The 14821-nt window shown below is 55.4% G+C and overlaps 1 protein-coding gene across 1 annotated transcript; it reads right to left on the bottom strand.

Moving 5' to 3' along the window:
• Positions 1 to 5810: 5810 nt before the first annotated feature.
• LOC136570423 (serine/threonine-protein kinase pim-1-like) lies at positions 5811 to 7479 on the bottom strand. Its single transcript, XM_066570899.1, is given in 4 exon segments — positions 5811 to 6361; positions 6620 to 6796; positions 7024 to 7339; positions 7342 to 7479. Coding segments are annotated over 4 exon segments (1182 nt in total).
• Between the last annotated feature and the right edge of the window lie 7342 nt (positions 7480 to 14821).

Here is a 14821-nt window from a genome sequence, read left to right as displayed (position 1 = left end):
AGCTCCACCAGCCTCTCTCATCCTTTTGCGCCTTCTCCCCACTCAAGCTGATGAGCAGCTTTGATAAGAAAAAATGCAGTTCTGCTGCCAACAAGGTGAGCCAATTTGCAAATGCAACTTACCCTGCCAAACACAGCTACTGCCTTTTTCTATCAGAGGTGAGTCATCAGAAGGAATGAAAATATGTTGCATTTTAAACCAAAGAGGGAAAGAAAGGAAAGCACTCACAGAGGATTTGGCAAAGCCAAGAGATGCCAGTGTGGCTTATCCTGTTGGCTGCTCAGTTATTGCAGCCCTTTGCTACTTTACCATTTGTCTTGTTTGGAGATTGTGCTCAGATCATTCAGTTATGGGTGCAGGAGAAATTTAAAAAATCATAGCTGATTACAAAATAATACAACTTAGGAAAATTTAAATAGATTGTGAAGTATTTACATCAGGGTGATGACAGTTACCACATAGAGACCAAAATAAGCCCTTTTAACAAAACTTCATTTCTATCCTTGTTCCTCAAGCCCTACTATCTTTGGCTGATGTAGTATAATGGTGAAATACTCTTCAATATCTTTTATTGTTTATACTTTGCAACACTTCTGTTGTGTTTTCTAAAAGCTCTCGGTATTTTTTAGTTTGAAAAAAAGATCTATTTTTTTGGTAGCAACACTGCAGTTCTGTGTTTCCTTTTGGTACTCAGCTGAAGAAATAAAGAAAAAAAAAAGAGCAGAAAAAATAGCAGAGGTGGAGAGTAGATCACAAGGAGCAAAGTTACAGGAGATGAGTACATTACTACTGCCACTGCTTAAGAGCATCTCTCACAAAAAGCAGACTGGCTACACTGTCCCAAATCCATCATTTCAACTCTCCATGACTTGTTTCTTGCTTTGCAAAGCTGAGCTGATCCATTTTTACCTAATATGAATAACAACTAGTAATACACACTTACAGTTCTCTTGTATTACTGCAACAGCACTAGGTGCCCTTCGAATTTTTTAGGGCAATTGTAATGCCATCCATGAATTTAAACAGGTTCAAGATATTATTTGTAGCTTATTCTTGAAGGTAATTTGTAGCAAAAGTCAAAAAATTATTGCAGATGTTCAGTAACTGGACTGTTACGTGTATGAGATGCACACGATGATTTAAGTACTGCTTCATTCTGTGTGACTCCAGGCTTTGAGAAAGAGTAATCCCACTTGACATTTGGACTCCCTTTGGTCTCAGGAATTATGGATCCAGAGTAACTTGTTAGAAGCTTGTGAAAAAATGTCTCTGAAGTTTACAGCAGAGCTGAAGTGTAGAGAAGGATGAGAATTCAATGAATAATTCAATGAATACTAAGTTTGAAAAGCATATCCAGTTATCCTACTGGCTATGTCCAGTTACTATCCACTGTTACAGTACAGTGCACAATATCACCAGGAAAATTGTGAATGTCATCTTCAGACCGATCTATTAACACATTTTGGTTTTGATCAAAGTTACTTTCTACAAATTACCAAGCTGTTTTGCCTTTTTGAGGCTCTTGCTTTTTTTGTGTTAAGTATTTACATGTATAAGACAGGTGGCTCCTCTGTCTTGGTTTGGAAAGACAGGTGTTTGCTAAGGAAGGTGGGAGCCTTTCTTGAAATGGAAAAATGTAAATCCCTTCCTTCTGAATTGTCATGAATTTTAAATTAAGGGGGGCTCTCAGGAAAGAATATGGGAGCAGGAAAACAGTTCTTTATTAGGGAAGAAAATAAAAAGATAAAATAAACAATGCAGTAAACCAAAACAACACTGACAGAGTCAGAATACAACCTGACACCCTGTGGGTCAGGGTGTTGGTAGCAGTCCAATTGGAATTGTGGCTGCAGCCCTCCTGGAGTGTCAGGTGTGGTTCTGTTGGAGCAGGGATCCTGTAGAAAGGTGTAGTCTTCCTCTGAAGATCCAGTGGAAGAGGCAGCTGCTGTTCCTCTGGGAAATCCAGAGGAGAAGCTGTGCTGGTGTTCCAGAATTTCAAGATTATATCTGGGTATCCATGCTTGGCTCCTCCCTCTGGGTGGAGCATCTCCCAATGGGATGCTGTAGTTCTTATCAGCCATGCAGTGACATTCAATAGCCCATTATCAGCAGATGTCTCCTCTGGAGGGAGGATTGGCTGTGGAAGAGACAAGGAAAACTGCCCAATTAACAGAAGACAACTGGCATACAGGTGGCAAATAGAATCCAAACTGCTTGGCAATCTAGTATATCCTGAATCTGATCAAGGAACTGAAAAGGAGCTTTTAGATTTTCTAAGCTGAGGTCTGTCTTGCCTGTTTCTGAAGCTGCAGTCCAAGAGCAGCGACAGAAAGGTTGCTGCTCTGGGAGCATGCTTCTAGCTTGAATTTAGGCCTGAAGGCATTGTACCAATTTACAGCTCTTACAAGAGCTCTGTCACTGCACAGAATTTCCATAGGCATTACAACACAAAGAACTCCCTTTCCCCCCACAAGCTTTTGATGCAGCTTTCTGTCCCACCCTGGTTATGTCCTCAGGGAGGGGCGTTTCTGCAAAAGGAGAAGGATACTCTTTAGCATAATTGTGTTTTCTGTGGAGTGTTTTATCATAGTCTATTAATATTCCCTTTTCCTCAGTTCCATAGCTACTTACTACTTTCTAACTCATTGATTTTAATAAACCAATTAGGCATGCTGCTGTATTCTATTCTACTCTCCCTGTATTCTTTTCTACTCTCCCTATGGAGGAAAAAAAATTGCCCATAAAACCTATATGCAACAACTGCCTCAATCCAATGAAATGCAAGAGGAAACAAATGCCCAAAGAGCAGAAATCCCCAAACATGTCACATCCAGTCACGGAGAAGCTCATGGGACAGAGCCATGTGGCTGGAGTATGTGTATTGCACTCTGTATTGTTAATTGACTGATGCTGAGTATTTCAGCAGGTAACTTCCAGGGCTTCCAGGACTGTCCTGGTGGCTGTGATCCCAAATTACTCATCGGTAGCAAGTGAACAAGAACAGCCTCTAGGAACAAGGGCGTTTCTGAGGCTCTTGCTTGCTGTGGCGGCAGGGTGGCCGTGGTAAGGGCGCCACAACCTTCCTGAAGAGCCTCCTAAGAAGGACAGCTCAGGGGCACAGGCACATCCTCCTCCCAGAGCAGCGTGTGATGTTCAGCTTCCTTCTTCAGGTGACACGGAGAAAAAAGGCTGGAGCTCTGCATGGCATTCCACAGAGAAGAAGCCTTTATTAAGAGCAGGGCACTCTGCATAGGGAGCCAGGGACAGAAACTCTCAGAACCAGGGAAAAATGGGATTATATAGGGAAGGCAAGGGGCGGGACAAAACTGGTAACCAATGGGATAAGGACTCAGGGGCAGAACACAAAGGGAAGGACCGATGAGTACTGGGGGATCAACATAAAGTTGCAAAGGCAGCTGGGGGTCATATTTGCTCGCCCAAACTAAAAAGTCAGTGGGTCAGGAGTTGGCCCTCCAGGGGAGCACAGCAAGCTCTTCCCTGGCTGGATCTCTGGCCCCCACAACTCCCCCTTCTTTATTTAATAAAAAATCTTCTCCTAGAGACTTGCAAGCAACTTCTTAGAACAGCTGAACATGTATAAGAAAATAACAACATTTAAAAGGACCCAAAAAATATTTCTTAGGAGATCTTGGGATCTCTAGCTGGTCAGAGTGACCCTGAGATACGTTAGAAAGTCTCTTCTCCCAGCCCAGCGCTCAAAGAAGGAGTCAGAGCTCTTCCATTCTTGGTCTCAAGGTTGTTTATTGTATCTTATCTATAAAATTCTTTCTCCTGTCCTGGTGAGGTCCGCTCAGCAAGACAGTCAGAGGCATTCTGCCGGCCCCAAGGCGGTGTTATCTTTTTATACTAAAAACTACATGTACGATATTTACAATTATTTTCCAATACCTATCACCTATGTTAGACTGTGAGCTTCTACTCTAGACCAATCTAAAAGTGTCAACATCACAGCAGAAGATGGAGGCCAAGAAGAAGAAGAAGAAGGAGAAAGGCTGGACACGCCCCGATTGCTCCATCTTGCCCCCTGAATCCCCATTCTAGAAACCCCAAAAATCTATTTTTCATCCCCTGATAAATTCACTATCATTCTAGTTAAACTATCGTGGCTCACAATTCTTCATATAAGGTTGGTAATCGTTTTTTCCAAGGGCTAAATCAAAGGCACAGGGGTCTTGGGCTCTGTGCCAAGGTCTCTGAGCCCCCTGGACAGGGGCTCGAGTCCTCCAGGGCAGCCAGAGGAATTTCCTGGGTTCTGACAAGTAGCCCTGTTGCAGTCCCTGCATACAAGAGTTTACTTGATCACTTTGATGCCAGGGAGCACCAAGAACTTGAACCTTCCTGGAGTCCAGCCCTGCCTGCCTATCACGGAGCAGAGGGAAAAGATGAAGAACCTGGGTGGTGGTTGAGCCAAATTGGCATTTTGCCATTTTTGATTTCCTCCCAGCTTTTGCAGCAGGGCGACAACCCCATCGCTGCAAAGCACTTCCTTTTGCAAAGCACGTGCAGACCTCACTGGAAGGGGCTCTTGAAGGAGCTGCTGCAGTTGGCAACAGGAGCTGTTGTTGAATTTTTCACGTTGCTTAACCCCCCCTGCCAAATGCCATCAAGAGGCTGAGGAAGGACACAAAAAGATTACCCTGGAGAAAGGGAGGCCAAAAGCTTGGAAAAGGAGGAAAGAAATGCTCTGATGATGACAATGACAAAAAAACCCCAAACAAATTTATTTTGACAGCAAATGAACACCGGCCGCCCTCCAGCCCTCCCAGGCTGGCAGGCCGAGCGGTGCCGTTCCCATGGCATGAGGTGCTGGCAGCCTGCGGAGAGAAACCAGAGAGCCATGGTCAGTGGCAGCAGGCTCCCGTCCCCCTGTCCCTCCATGGCCTGTGCCCGGGCCAGGCTGCTGGCTCTGCTCAGAGCCCAAACCTCCCGACCCATTCTCTGTTTTTAGAGAAGGGCAGCGTGGCAGGCCACATTCCACCTCCTCTGCTTAATCATGGCACAGCAACCTCCTCAGCAGCTACAAGAGCAGGATGCCCATGTGCCTGCTGCTGTCTGCCCGGAGCCCTTCTGCCAGCTGAGTTGTGGAGCTGGGTGCCCACCTCTAGAGAGCTGCTGCCAGGAGAGGAGCCGATCCCAAACCAGGTCCTCGTCCTTCTGGAAGGGGCTGTCCCTGCAGACCATGGCCCCTGGGGCAGCGCTGGCAGTGGACATGCTCCACGGATGCTGCAGGCGCGTCCCTGTCCGGTCTGGGCACCAGGTGTAATCCTCCTGGAAAACAAAAGAACAATTGCATGAAAGTCAATCCAAAACAAGACCTGGAAACAAGAAGAAGCACAAAGCCTCTCACCGTTTCAGAGGCCTGAGGAGGGTCTGACCACTCCATGTGAGAATTAAACCTGTCCAGGGATGGGGAAAATCCCCACCTTTCCTGCCCGTAAACGCACCTCTTCCTCAAGGGCCTGCAGAGCAGACCAGCTGGGTCTGCACGGCTTCAGAACCCGTCCCCCCCTCTGCCACCCCCCATCCACGTGGATGGATGCTTTTGTCAGGCTGGCTGCCCCCGCCTCAACCCGTGCCAGGCTGGCTGGCAGAAGCTGTCAGCGAGGCCAGGAGCCGGCTCCCCTTCCACAACATCCGTCCCCTGTCCCGCCAAAAAGCAGCTCAGTGGCCGGCAGAAAAATTAATATTCCCCAGCACCGCCGAGCAGAGAACCTCCGGCACGTGGCCAGGCCGAGCCCTGCCGTGCCTGGAAGCACCAGCATCCCCCCGCCCCTGCGCCGGCTGGGGACTCATCTTGATTTCATCGGAGTGCAGAGCGTGTCCTTCAGGCAGGGGCCGCAGACAAAACCAATTGGCTCTGCCCTGCCAGTGGCCAGCTCCAGGATGGTGTTCCCAGCTCCACGTCGTGCTCCAGAAGAACACGCCAGCTGTGCCTTGGCTTGCGGGGACATCACGATGCCATTGAGCTGCAGGGGGATGTTTCCTCTGTCCCAATCCATGTCAGCTTCACTGCACTGCCACCACTTCTCCAATAGGACGGGCAGTACGGAGCCGCTCCCTCCACAGCTCACGGGGACCAGCGGAAGCAGCATCTCCTCGGCTGCACTCTCTCCTCCGCACCGCGGCCGCAGGGAAACGCTCCGGGGTTTTCTTCCAGTGCCACGAGACGCGTGCCGCTGCTGCATGCTGGGCTCCTGGATTCTACTGTGCTCAGGATGCATCTCTGCTGTCTCCTGGGCCAGGCAGGGCTCCTGCAGCCAAGAATGCTCAAAAAGGTCCTCCAAGCATGGCCTGTGTATGGGGTCCATGGATAAACACCACCTGATGAGGTGCTGGCACTCTGCGGAGAGAAACCAGAAGGCTCCTGTCCATGCTCTCCCACATTCCACAGTGCCCAGGCAACACCAGGAGTGCTCAGAGCTGCACCCAAAAGCTTCCTATTGATCCTCTCTTGCGGAGGACACCAGCACAGAGGCACAGGTGCCACCTCCTCCAGCTAAGTCCAGGAGATCCACCTCCTCACCAGCTGCAAGAGCAGGATGCTTATGTGCCAGCTGCCCCTCCCAAGGCCCCTCGTGCCTTGAAGGCGCATCCCCACCTTGAGACACCCGGGGCGGGAAGACGAGCTGGCCCTGGACGATGTCCTTGTTGGTGCGGAAAGGAAGGTGCCCGCAGACCAGCTCATAGAGCAGGATGCCCAGGGACCAGATAGTGGCTGGCTGGCCATGGTAGCAGCCAAAGAGGATCCACTCCGGTGGGCTGTACTCCGGCGTTCCTATGGGACACGGGCGCAGCTCATCAGGCCCATGCTGCTCCCTCCTGCCTTCCTTCCCTCCCTCCCAGCCAGCTCCCGTTCCACAACAGCCAGCCCCTGCCCTGCCAAAAAGCAACTTGGCTGCAGCTGGCTGAAGAAGGATTCCCCCTCTTTCCTTCCCCCCTCTTCCCCCTCTGCCAGCAAAGCGGGGAACTCAGCTGCCCGGCTGGGCCCCGGCTTGGGCTCACCTGACATCCGGGCGTAGAACGTGTCCTGGAGGATCGTGCCGCAGCCGAAGTTGATGAGCTTCGCCTCGCCCGTGGCCAGGTCGACGAGGACGTTCTCGTTCTTGATGTTGCGGTGCAGGACGCCGCGGCCGCTGCAGTGCTGCACGGCCTCCAGCACCTGGCGGAACACCCCCCGCGCCACGGGCTCCGTCAGGAACCGCCGCTCGTGCAGGAAGTACCAGGGGTCCTCACTGCGCTGCGGATGCTCCATGACCAGGGCGAAGCCCTCGGGCACGTCGAACCAGTCCAGGAGCCGCACGACGCCGTGGAGCCAGGCCACGACACCATCCACAGCAGCGCCAGCTCCAGGGGTACAAGGGCGCCGTTGCGCTGCGGGGGGACCGCGATGCCGTCAGCGGGGCCGATGCTGCGCCGCGCCTCGGGCAGCCCCTGCCCGGCCCCGCCGCGGCTCGCCATGGCCCGGCCCGGGGCGCTGCGCGGCCTCCGCTCACTCCACGCTCGCTGCCCTCGCAGCGTTCTGGCTGCCACCCTGCCAGGCCTCGCCTCAGCCCCGCCCGGCCCACCCCGCTGGCTCCTCCCCGCCGGCTCCTCCCGCTGGCCCCGCTCACTCATCAGCCTTGCCCACTCCGAGATGCGCTCCGGGACACTCGCTTGATGGCCACCTGCGAGCCAAGGTGAGCAGTGGGCTGAGCTCGTCGCCCGCTGCCCGCCGCCCGCCGCTGCCCTGCGAGCCGGCCCCGTCTCTTACCGGGGCACCGTCGGCGAGCCGGGCCCCGGAGTAAACGCTGCCACAGCCGCCGCTGCCCAGCAGCGGGCCCTGCCGGTAGAGCTGCTCCAGGGGAGGCTTCTCTGCCTGTGCGGGGGGCACCGCGCTGCTGCTCTTCTGCCCGGGGCACCCGCCCGCCCGGCGCGCTGCTGCTTGCCGAGCCGCCCCGGGCTGTGGCGGCTCGGGGCTGGTGGCCGAGCTGGCGAGCGGCGGAGCTCGGAGCGGGGAAGCTGCTGGCCACGCTCTCGGCCATGGGGCGGGAGATGGGCAGCAGCGGAGCGGCTGCGGGCGGAACCGCGGCAGGGGCTTCATTCGGGGCCGGGGCGTCGGCCGGGGCTGGGCCAGAGCCCGCGCCAGGCCGAGCCAAAAGACCGCGATGCTCCGCCAGCACCAGAGCAAGCAGCTCTTCCTGCGGCGCCACAGCCGGTACAGAGAGAGCCCGGCCCAGGCGGAACCACGGCGGGCCGGGCAGGGGCGGGGACGGGGCGGCCCTGCCAAGGGGCGCCTTGCGGGACGCGGCATCAGCCGGGCTGGGAGAGGCGGAACATGGACGGCACAGCCCGGGATGGGACGGGACGGGAATACAGTGAGTGGGAGGGAGAAGGGGATGCGGAGCAAGGGAAAAGTCGAGCTGAAAACCGATCAAGAGAAGCGCTGCTGCTGCTGCTGCTGCTGCTGCTGCTGCTTCTGCTGCTGCTGCGGAGCCGCCGGAGCTCGCGGCCGTTCCTCCGTTGCCCCGTGAACCCAACGGAGGAGCCGCCGCGCACCCCAAGGAACGAAAGAGAGAAACAAACAAATCACACCCCAAAGTCATTCCTATTAGAGAAGTAACCAAAGAAAACAGTGTAGCAATAAAGAAGAGTGTTGGCTTGTGGCTTCTTTCTTCTTTGCGTGAGACAAAACATTTCATGGGTGTGATAAGTTCACTGGATTTAAGGATCATACAATTATTATTTTTTTATTATTATTATTATGCAAGCAAGAATAAGCAAAGTCCAGCGCTGGGCAGCCGGGAGTCTCCGCTCCTCTAGGCTCGCACCGTTCCTATCCCCAAGGTTCGCCTTTTATTGCCTTCTTCTCCCGGGTTCAGGGATGATGTGGTCTGTCTTTTGTGCTTGCTCGTTCAGTTGCTAGGGGGTCTTTTTCTGCCTTCTGGTGGTCGTGGGATGAAGGCTCCAAGTCCTCCTCTTTTAACCACTGAGTGAACTTTTCCTTATAAGGCATACCTATACAGTGGAATTTTCAGAACACTATACGATTCCTGCAAGCCTAAGCAATTCTTGTGAGTTTAAGGATTGTTGTTACAGCCTTGCTCTGTGACCTCTGGGTGAACTTTTTTTTATAAGGTATATCTTTACCATGGAATTCCCAAAGCACTATATGATTCCTGCAAGCCAAGCAACCATGTGTGGCTGCACATTTAAGAATCAAGCGGTTTTAGCTATTTAGTTATTGCTTTTACATTGTATAATTATTTAGCTATTGATTTAATTCATGAACAAACGTACTGCTACTTATTACATTCAATTTGTGTTGAATTGGGGCTGGGTTGGGAATTGTTATTTTGGGGAGAGTTGATGGGTGTTTGTTGTGGGTCATGGGGAGGGGAAGTCCAGGGTTTGGTGGGGGTGATAGTCGAAGGGGGGCGGGAGGTGATTGGACAGGGGACTTGAGCAATCATTCGACACCCTGAGAAAATGATTGGTCCAGAATGAATATCGATAAGGATCAACGAGAACACCGGAAAACGACCAGTCAACATGCGGATCCAAACCCCACCAATCCTGGACCCGAGAGGGGTTATAAAATGAGGGTTTGGTTGGGTTGGGGTTCCTCTCCTTCTAAGGGATGTACTATATGGGGGGGAACCCAGTGTGTTTGGGACATGTTGTTATCTTTGGGTTGTTGCGTGGCAGTTTGGGCTTATCTCAAACTCCCTGTCCTCTGTAGTTTGTTTTGATAAACGAGAGCCTATTTCCTTCTCAAAATCAGGCCTCATTCGAATTCACAACAGCAAGGTTTTTCACCAGCACTGAGTGGGTTCTTCCTTGTTATGGTTGGGCCTTGCCAGGGTTTCCACAGCCCTCTTCCATCACCAGTGGCTTCTTTCCCAACCCCAAGTCTGTACACAAGTCCCAGGTGCTGGCGAGAGGGCAGTGGTCACCCCGTGTGCCACTGGGGCAGCCCCCGCATGCCCAGGGATGCTGGGGCCAGGCTCTGGGAGCAGCAGCATCCCCCTGCTGAACTCCATCTGTATTCCATAGGAACACGGTCATACAGCCCCCCAGAATGGACCCACTTTGGCTGGTACTATGGCAAGCCAGCTACCATCTGGTCCCTGGGCATCCTGCTGCACCAGATGGTCTGTGGGGAGCACCCTTTCAGGAGGGGCCAGAACATCAGCTGGGACCATCAGCTCTCGCTGCCACAAGGGCTCTCTCAAGGTGGATCCTCATCTCTGGGCACAGGGGGAATCCCAGTGCTGGGAGACAGCAGCGGGCTCGTGGCCATCCCGCTCTGGCAGCTGCTGAGGAGGTGGCACATGTCCTGCTCTCCTGCTCTCCTCCAAAACAGGGAATTGATGGGAAAGTTTAGGCCCAGCTCTGAGCACATCCAGCAAGGCCTGGGCATGGGAATACTGGGGCAAAGCCAACAGGAGCCTTCTCCAACTGCCCGGCAGTTTCTGGTTTCTGTGCCCAGAGTGCCAAGATCTGATCAGGCGGTGTTTATCCACGCTGGACGTGGAAAGGCCCTCATTGGAAGAGCTGCTCTGTCATTCTGGGATGCAGGATATTCATCTGCCCTAGAAGGGAGAGAGCCACAGGCACACTTTGATGCAGGGCCCTGGTAAGTTACAGCCCCACACATGCCTTGGCAATCAGAAGCAAAGGAACCCAGACTTTTTGTGCTGCCCGTGTCACTGCCTAGGGCTCATCAGATGGGAACACACAGCCCTTGTGCTGGAGCTGAGCTGCTCTGCCCAGCACTGGTGGCTGCCATTTGAGCTGGTTTTGCTTGTCCTGGTTCCCCGACAGCTGGGGCCCTGGGCAGAACCCTGAGAGCCTGGTCTTATCCCAGGGAAGGAGAAGGAGCCCCTGGAGAAGCTGTACCAGGTGGGGCTGCTGCTGCTGGAGACAGCGAGGACGACACCAAGGATGACAACCTCTTCCTGGACCTGGCCACTGACCAGCTGAAGATGCTGGACTTTGATTGGGGCACCTTCTCCAAAGCCAGGCTCCACAGGGAATTTGCAGATGAGTCCACACGCAGGGGGATGCTTCCCAATTTGGGCATTGCACAGCCTGGCCAGGAACCAAAGGTTCCTGTGCTTCCCTCACCCGTGGGTGGGTTTTTCCCTGGCATGCAGGGATTGGGCCTTCCTCAAGCCCCTGGTAGAGATAAGATTTTTTACCTTATTTCTTTTTTGCCCCATTGTCTGTAATCTATTTTCAATAATTTGATGTTTCTTTTTCTAGAGGAAGCATTCAAGGGGGGGATGGCATGAGGTGGGTCCCCGTCTGCTTGGCAGGGTGGGATCAGAGCTTTTGGGAGATGGCAGCGAGCACAGGAGCATCCTGCTCTGGGCAGCTGCTGAGGGCTGGATGTGCCCTGGCTGGCTGCAGGCTGGGCACATGTCCTGCCCTCCTGCTCTGTGCCAAAGGCCGCAGGGATGGGCAGCTCTGGGCACCGCTCTGAGCACGGCCAGCATGGCCTGGGCACCGCGGGCGGCTGGGACAAGGGCACAGGAGCCTTCAGCTGACGGGCGGTTTCTGCTTTCTCTCCTTGCAGCCGGGCTCTGCGGCTGCTGAGGCTGCTCTGGGCTCTGCCAGGGCTCTGCTGGAGCTCAGCACCGGGCCAGAATCAGCCAAAGACGAAATGGTGTGACCTGCAGCACAGACTTGCTTGAGCATTTTGGCAGCACAGCTCAAGTTTGCAGAGTGTACAGCTCCAAGGGAAAACATGACACCCCCCAGAAAATAAACTTGTTCAGTAACTTCGGAAATGAAATCAATCTGGGATGACCCCAAATGACATTTTTCAGCTTGCTCAAGTTGTAGCTCAGCCCTTCTCTGAACAGTTCTCTCCTCCACCTGCCTTTTACTTCCCAACTGCTCCCTCTTTTCCCCCAGTGAGTTCCCAGCCCATTGCAGTCTCCATCACACTGTTGCCTTCCTTGGTGCCCCTCACCATGAGGAAGGCAGAGCCCCAGGTTTAGGGACTCATCCTGTCACTGCCTGAGGAGCAGCAATGTCTCAGAGGTCCAGTGGGATTTTAGTGTCATTCAGAGCTGCTCTCCAGCCCTCAGCTCTCCTCACTGCTGAGCTCCCTCTCCCTTTTCCTTGTCCTTGCAGCAGGATGAGCTCTGTGAATCCCCTTGAGCCTCCCCACTCTTCCCAGCCCACGCACCCACCTCAGTTAGGCTGAAGCTGAAGCTTCTGTGTCTCCTGTGGCACACCAGCCCAGTGCCCTGGGTGGGGAGCCCCAGCCCCAGAGCACAGCACACAACAGTGCAGTCCGGGCTGCAGCAGCTGCCCTGCAGCCCTGGCTTGGCTGTTTGTGGCAAGGGAATGCTCCCTGTGTCCAGCTGTCCCTGCAGGATGGCCCCAGGGCAGAGCCCAGCCGGGCTCCCACTGCAGCCCCTGGAGCTTGGGGCAGACAGTGCTCCCAGAGCTGAGGTTCCTGGGGAGCACCCAGAGCTGTGCCTTGCACTCTGTTGCCGTGTGTCACAGTGCAGGCTGGCTCGTGCTGTGTGAATGTACCAGCCCTGGTTTGACTGCCAGGGGCCTCGCCCAGTCACATCTCTCCCAAGGCTGCAGCATTTCACCGGCCAGAATCTGACAAGGCATAGAGATCAGAGCAATGAAATTATCCAGACTGGGTTTCTCAAAGGCCCTTTAGAAGGAAGGGCTTGAGAATAAACGCTCTCTGTTTGCCACATGAACATCGGGGTGAGTGCTCTCTCTGTCTCCAACCCACTCCCTCTCCAGCCAATGTTACAGCCACCCACTCCCTCACACATCCCCCTCGTGCCTTCCCACTGCCGTGTCCTGTCAGGGCTTCCCAGCCCCTCATCCCTTCATGGCCCCAGCCCCTCAGGGGCTGCCCCAGCCCGGCCAAGCTGCCCGGCAGCAGCGCCGCAGCCCCACAGCAGCTCCAGAGGAGCCCCATCCAGAGGCAGCCGGGAGCCCTCAGCAATCCAGACAGCAGCACGCGGGCAGGAGGACACAGAGGGCGCTTCCTGCCTGGCACAGGGCTTGTGGCCATCTCCAGGCACCGCTCTCACAGGGATCCCCACAGCTCCGGCCCCTGCCCAGCTGCTCTCTCACCAGCACAAAAGCTTCCACAGAACCATCAAAGGCCAAGGGGTTTCTGGCCATTTTCCCTGCAACACTGCACGCCTGGGCAGCTCTCCGAGCCCAGGCACCCTTGTCCCCCTTTTCCCCTAAGCCCTGCAGAGCCTGGGTAGCAGAAGAAAGCTCCTGGGAGTCTGTGTATTCTAACAAACTCTATATTGATATACTAAAGAACAACCAGAAAGAAGAAAAGAACAATCTGAAAGAAATGGAAAATTCCCCCTGGCTCAGGTGGTCCCAGCAGACAGAGCCTCTGGCATCAGCTCTCTGCAGAGCTGCAGCAGCGCAGCCAGCCGAGCACCGAGAGACCAGGCCGAGTCCTCCATGCCCTGCGGAGCTGATCTTGCAGCCTCTGGAAGACAGAATATGGCTCACTCTGCAGTGCCTGGATGACATGCAATGTTGCAAGTGCCACGTCTGACACGGCACTGCTGGTGTCCTCTGTCAGGTGTTGAAGGGCTGAAAGAGAGAGGGACAGAGCCATGGTCAGATGCCGCATCTGCGGGGAGCCAAGGAGAGCGCCCTGGCAGGGCCATGGCAGCCGGCTCTAGCCATGGCCAGGAGGGAGCAGGGACCAAGGGGACCAGCCCGAAGCTGCTGGCCACAAATGCCCCGGGTGGCCCTGAAATCTCTGTGTGCTCTGCCCACGCCGGCACTGGTGCGCACAGGGAGCAGAGCCCTCGGCAGCCGGGGCAGGGCTTGCAGCTCCCCCGGCAGCCCCGCTGGCCTCACTCACCGTTGCAGATGAGCCGGAGCTCTTCCTTCTTCCCCCTCAGGTGCCGCGCGGCCAACCCTGTGAACACAGAGCCTGTGAGGGCACCAGCGGCACAGCTCCCTGCCAGCGGCGCTGCCGGCGCTGTGGCCACACAGGCTGCTGGCCCGGCAGGGCTCAGCCCGGCCCTTGGCGCACGCTGCCGCCCCAGGGCACGGCTGCCAGAGGGCGGCAGCAGCAATGCCCAGGCCAGCCGGGGCTCCACGGCGCCGGGCCCAGCTGGCGCTGCTGGGGCAGCAGGCGGGGCTGGGGCCGAGCTGCGGCGGGCCGGGCCTGGGAGGGAGCCCGGGCTCGTGGCTCACCCGTGAACCTGATGGCCGCCGCTCGCAGGGACTCCTGTGGGCTCTGCAGGTAGGGCAGTGCTTGGCGCAGGTGCTCGGCTGCTCTGCTGCTGTCCTCTGCCAGCTGGAGGGAGTGGCAGGAGGGAAGGCTTGGCGCGGGCTCAGCCCATGGTCCGGGCGCTGCCTACGCCTGGCCCCGGCCTCCCCTGGGCACACAGCCCTGAGGCGCGGCCAGCAGCCGCTGGCCAAGGGCTCCCGAGGGGAGGGGGCAGAGGGGGCCGGCTGCTGCCCGGGGAGCCGTGGTGCCGGCCCGCCCTGCAGCCCCGCCGGGCCGGGGCTCCATCGGCCCCCTGCTCGGGCCCTTGGGAGCCTGGAGAAGAGCCTGCAAGGCCTCTGGCTGCAGCAGCGGGCAGGGGCACAGCTGCCAGCCCCACACTCTGTGCACCTCCCTCAGGGGGCTTCTCTGGGCTGAGGCTGGGGCTTCCAGGCCCTCCTTACCAGGCACTCGCTGAACTTCCACAGATTCTGGCTCTTCAGCAGTCTTTCAAGATCCCTCCTCTTCAGGAACTCGGCCACACAAAGCAGCGATTCCTGAGAAGCCTGGAGAGCAGCAGAGAGGCGGAGA

The sequence above is a fragment of the Molothrus aeneus genome, unplaced genomic scaffold, assembly GCF_037042795.1.
Source record: "Molothrus aeneus isolate 106 unplaced genomic scaffold, BPBGC_Maene_1.0 scaffold_34, whole genome shotgun sequence".
NCBI lineage: Eukaryota > Metazoa > Chordata > Aves > Passeriformes > Icteridae > Molothrus > Molothrus aeneus.
Note: the sequence above shows the minus strand (reverse complement) of the source record. Positions and strands in the feature narration are given on the sequence as shown.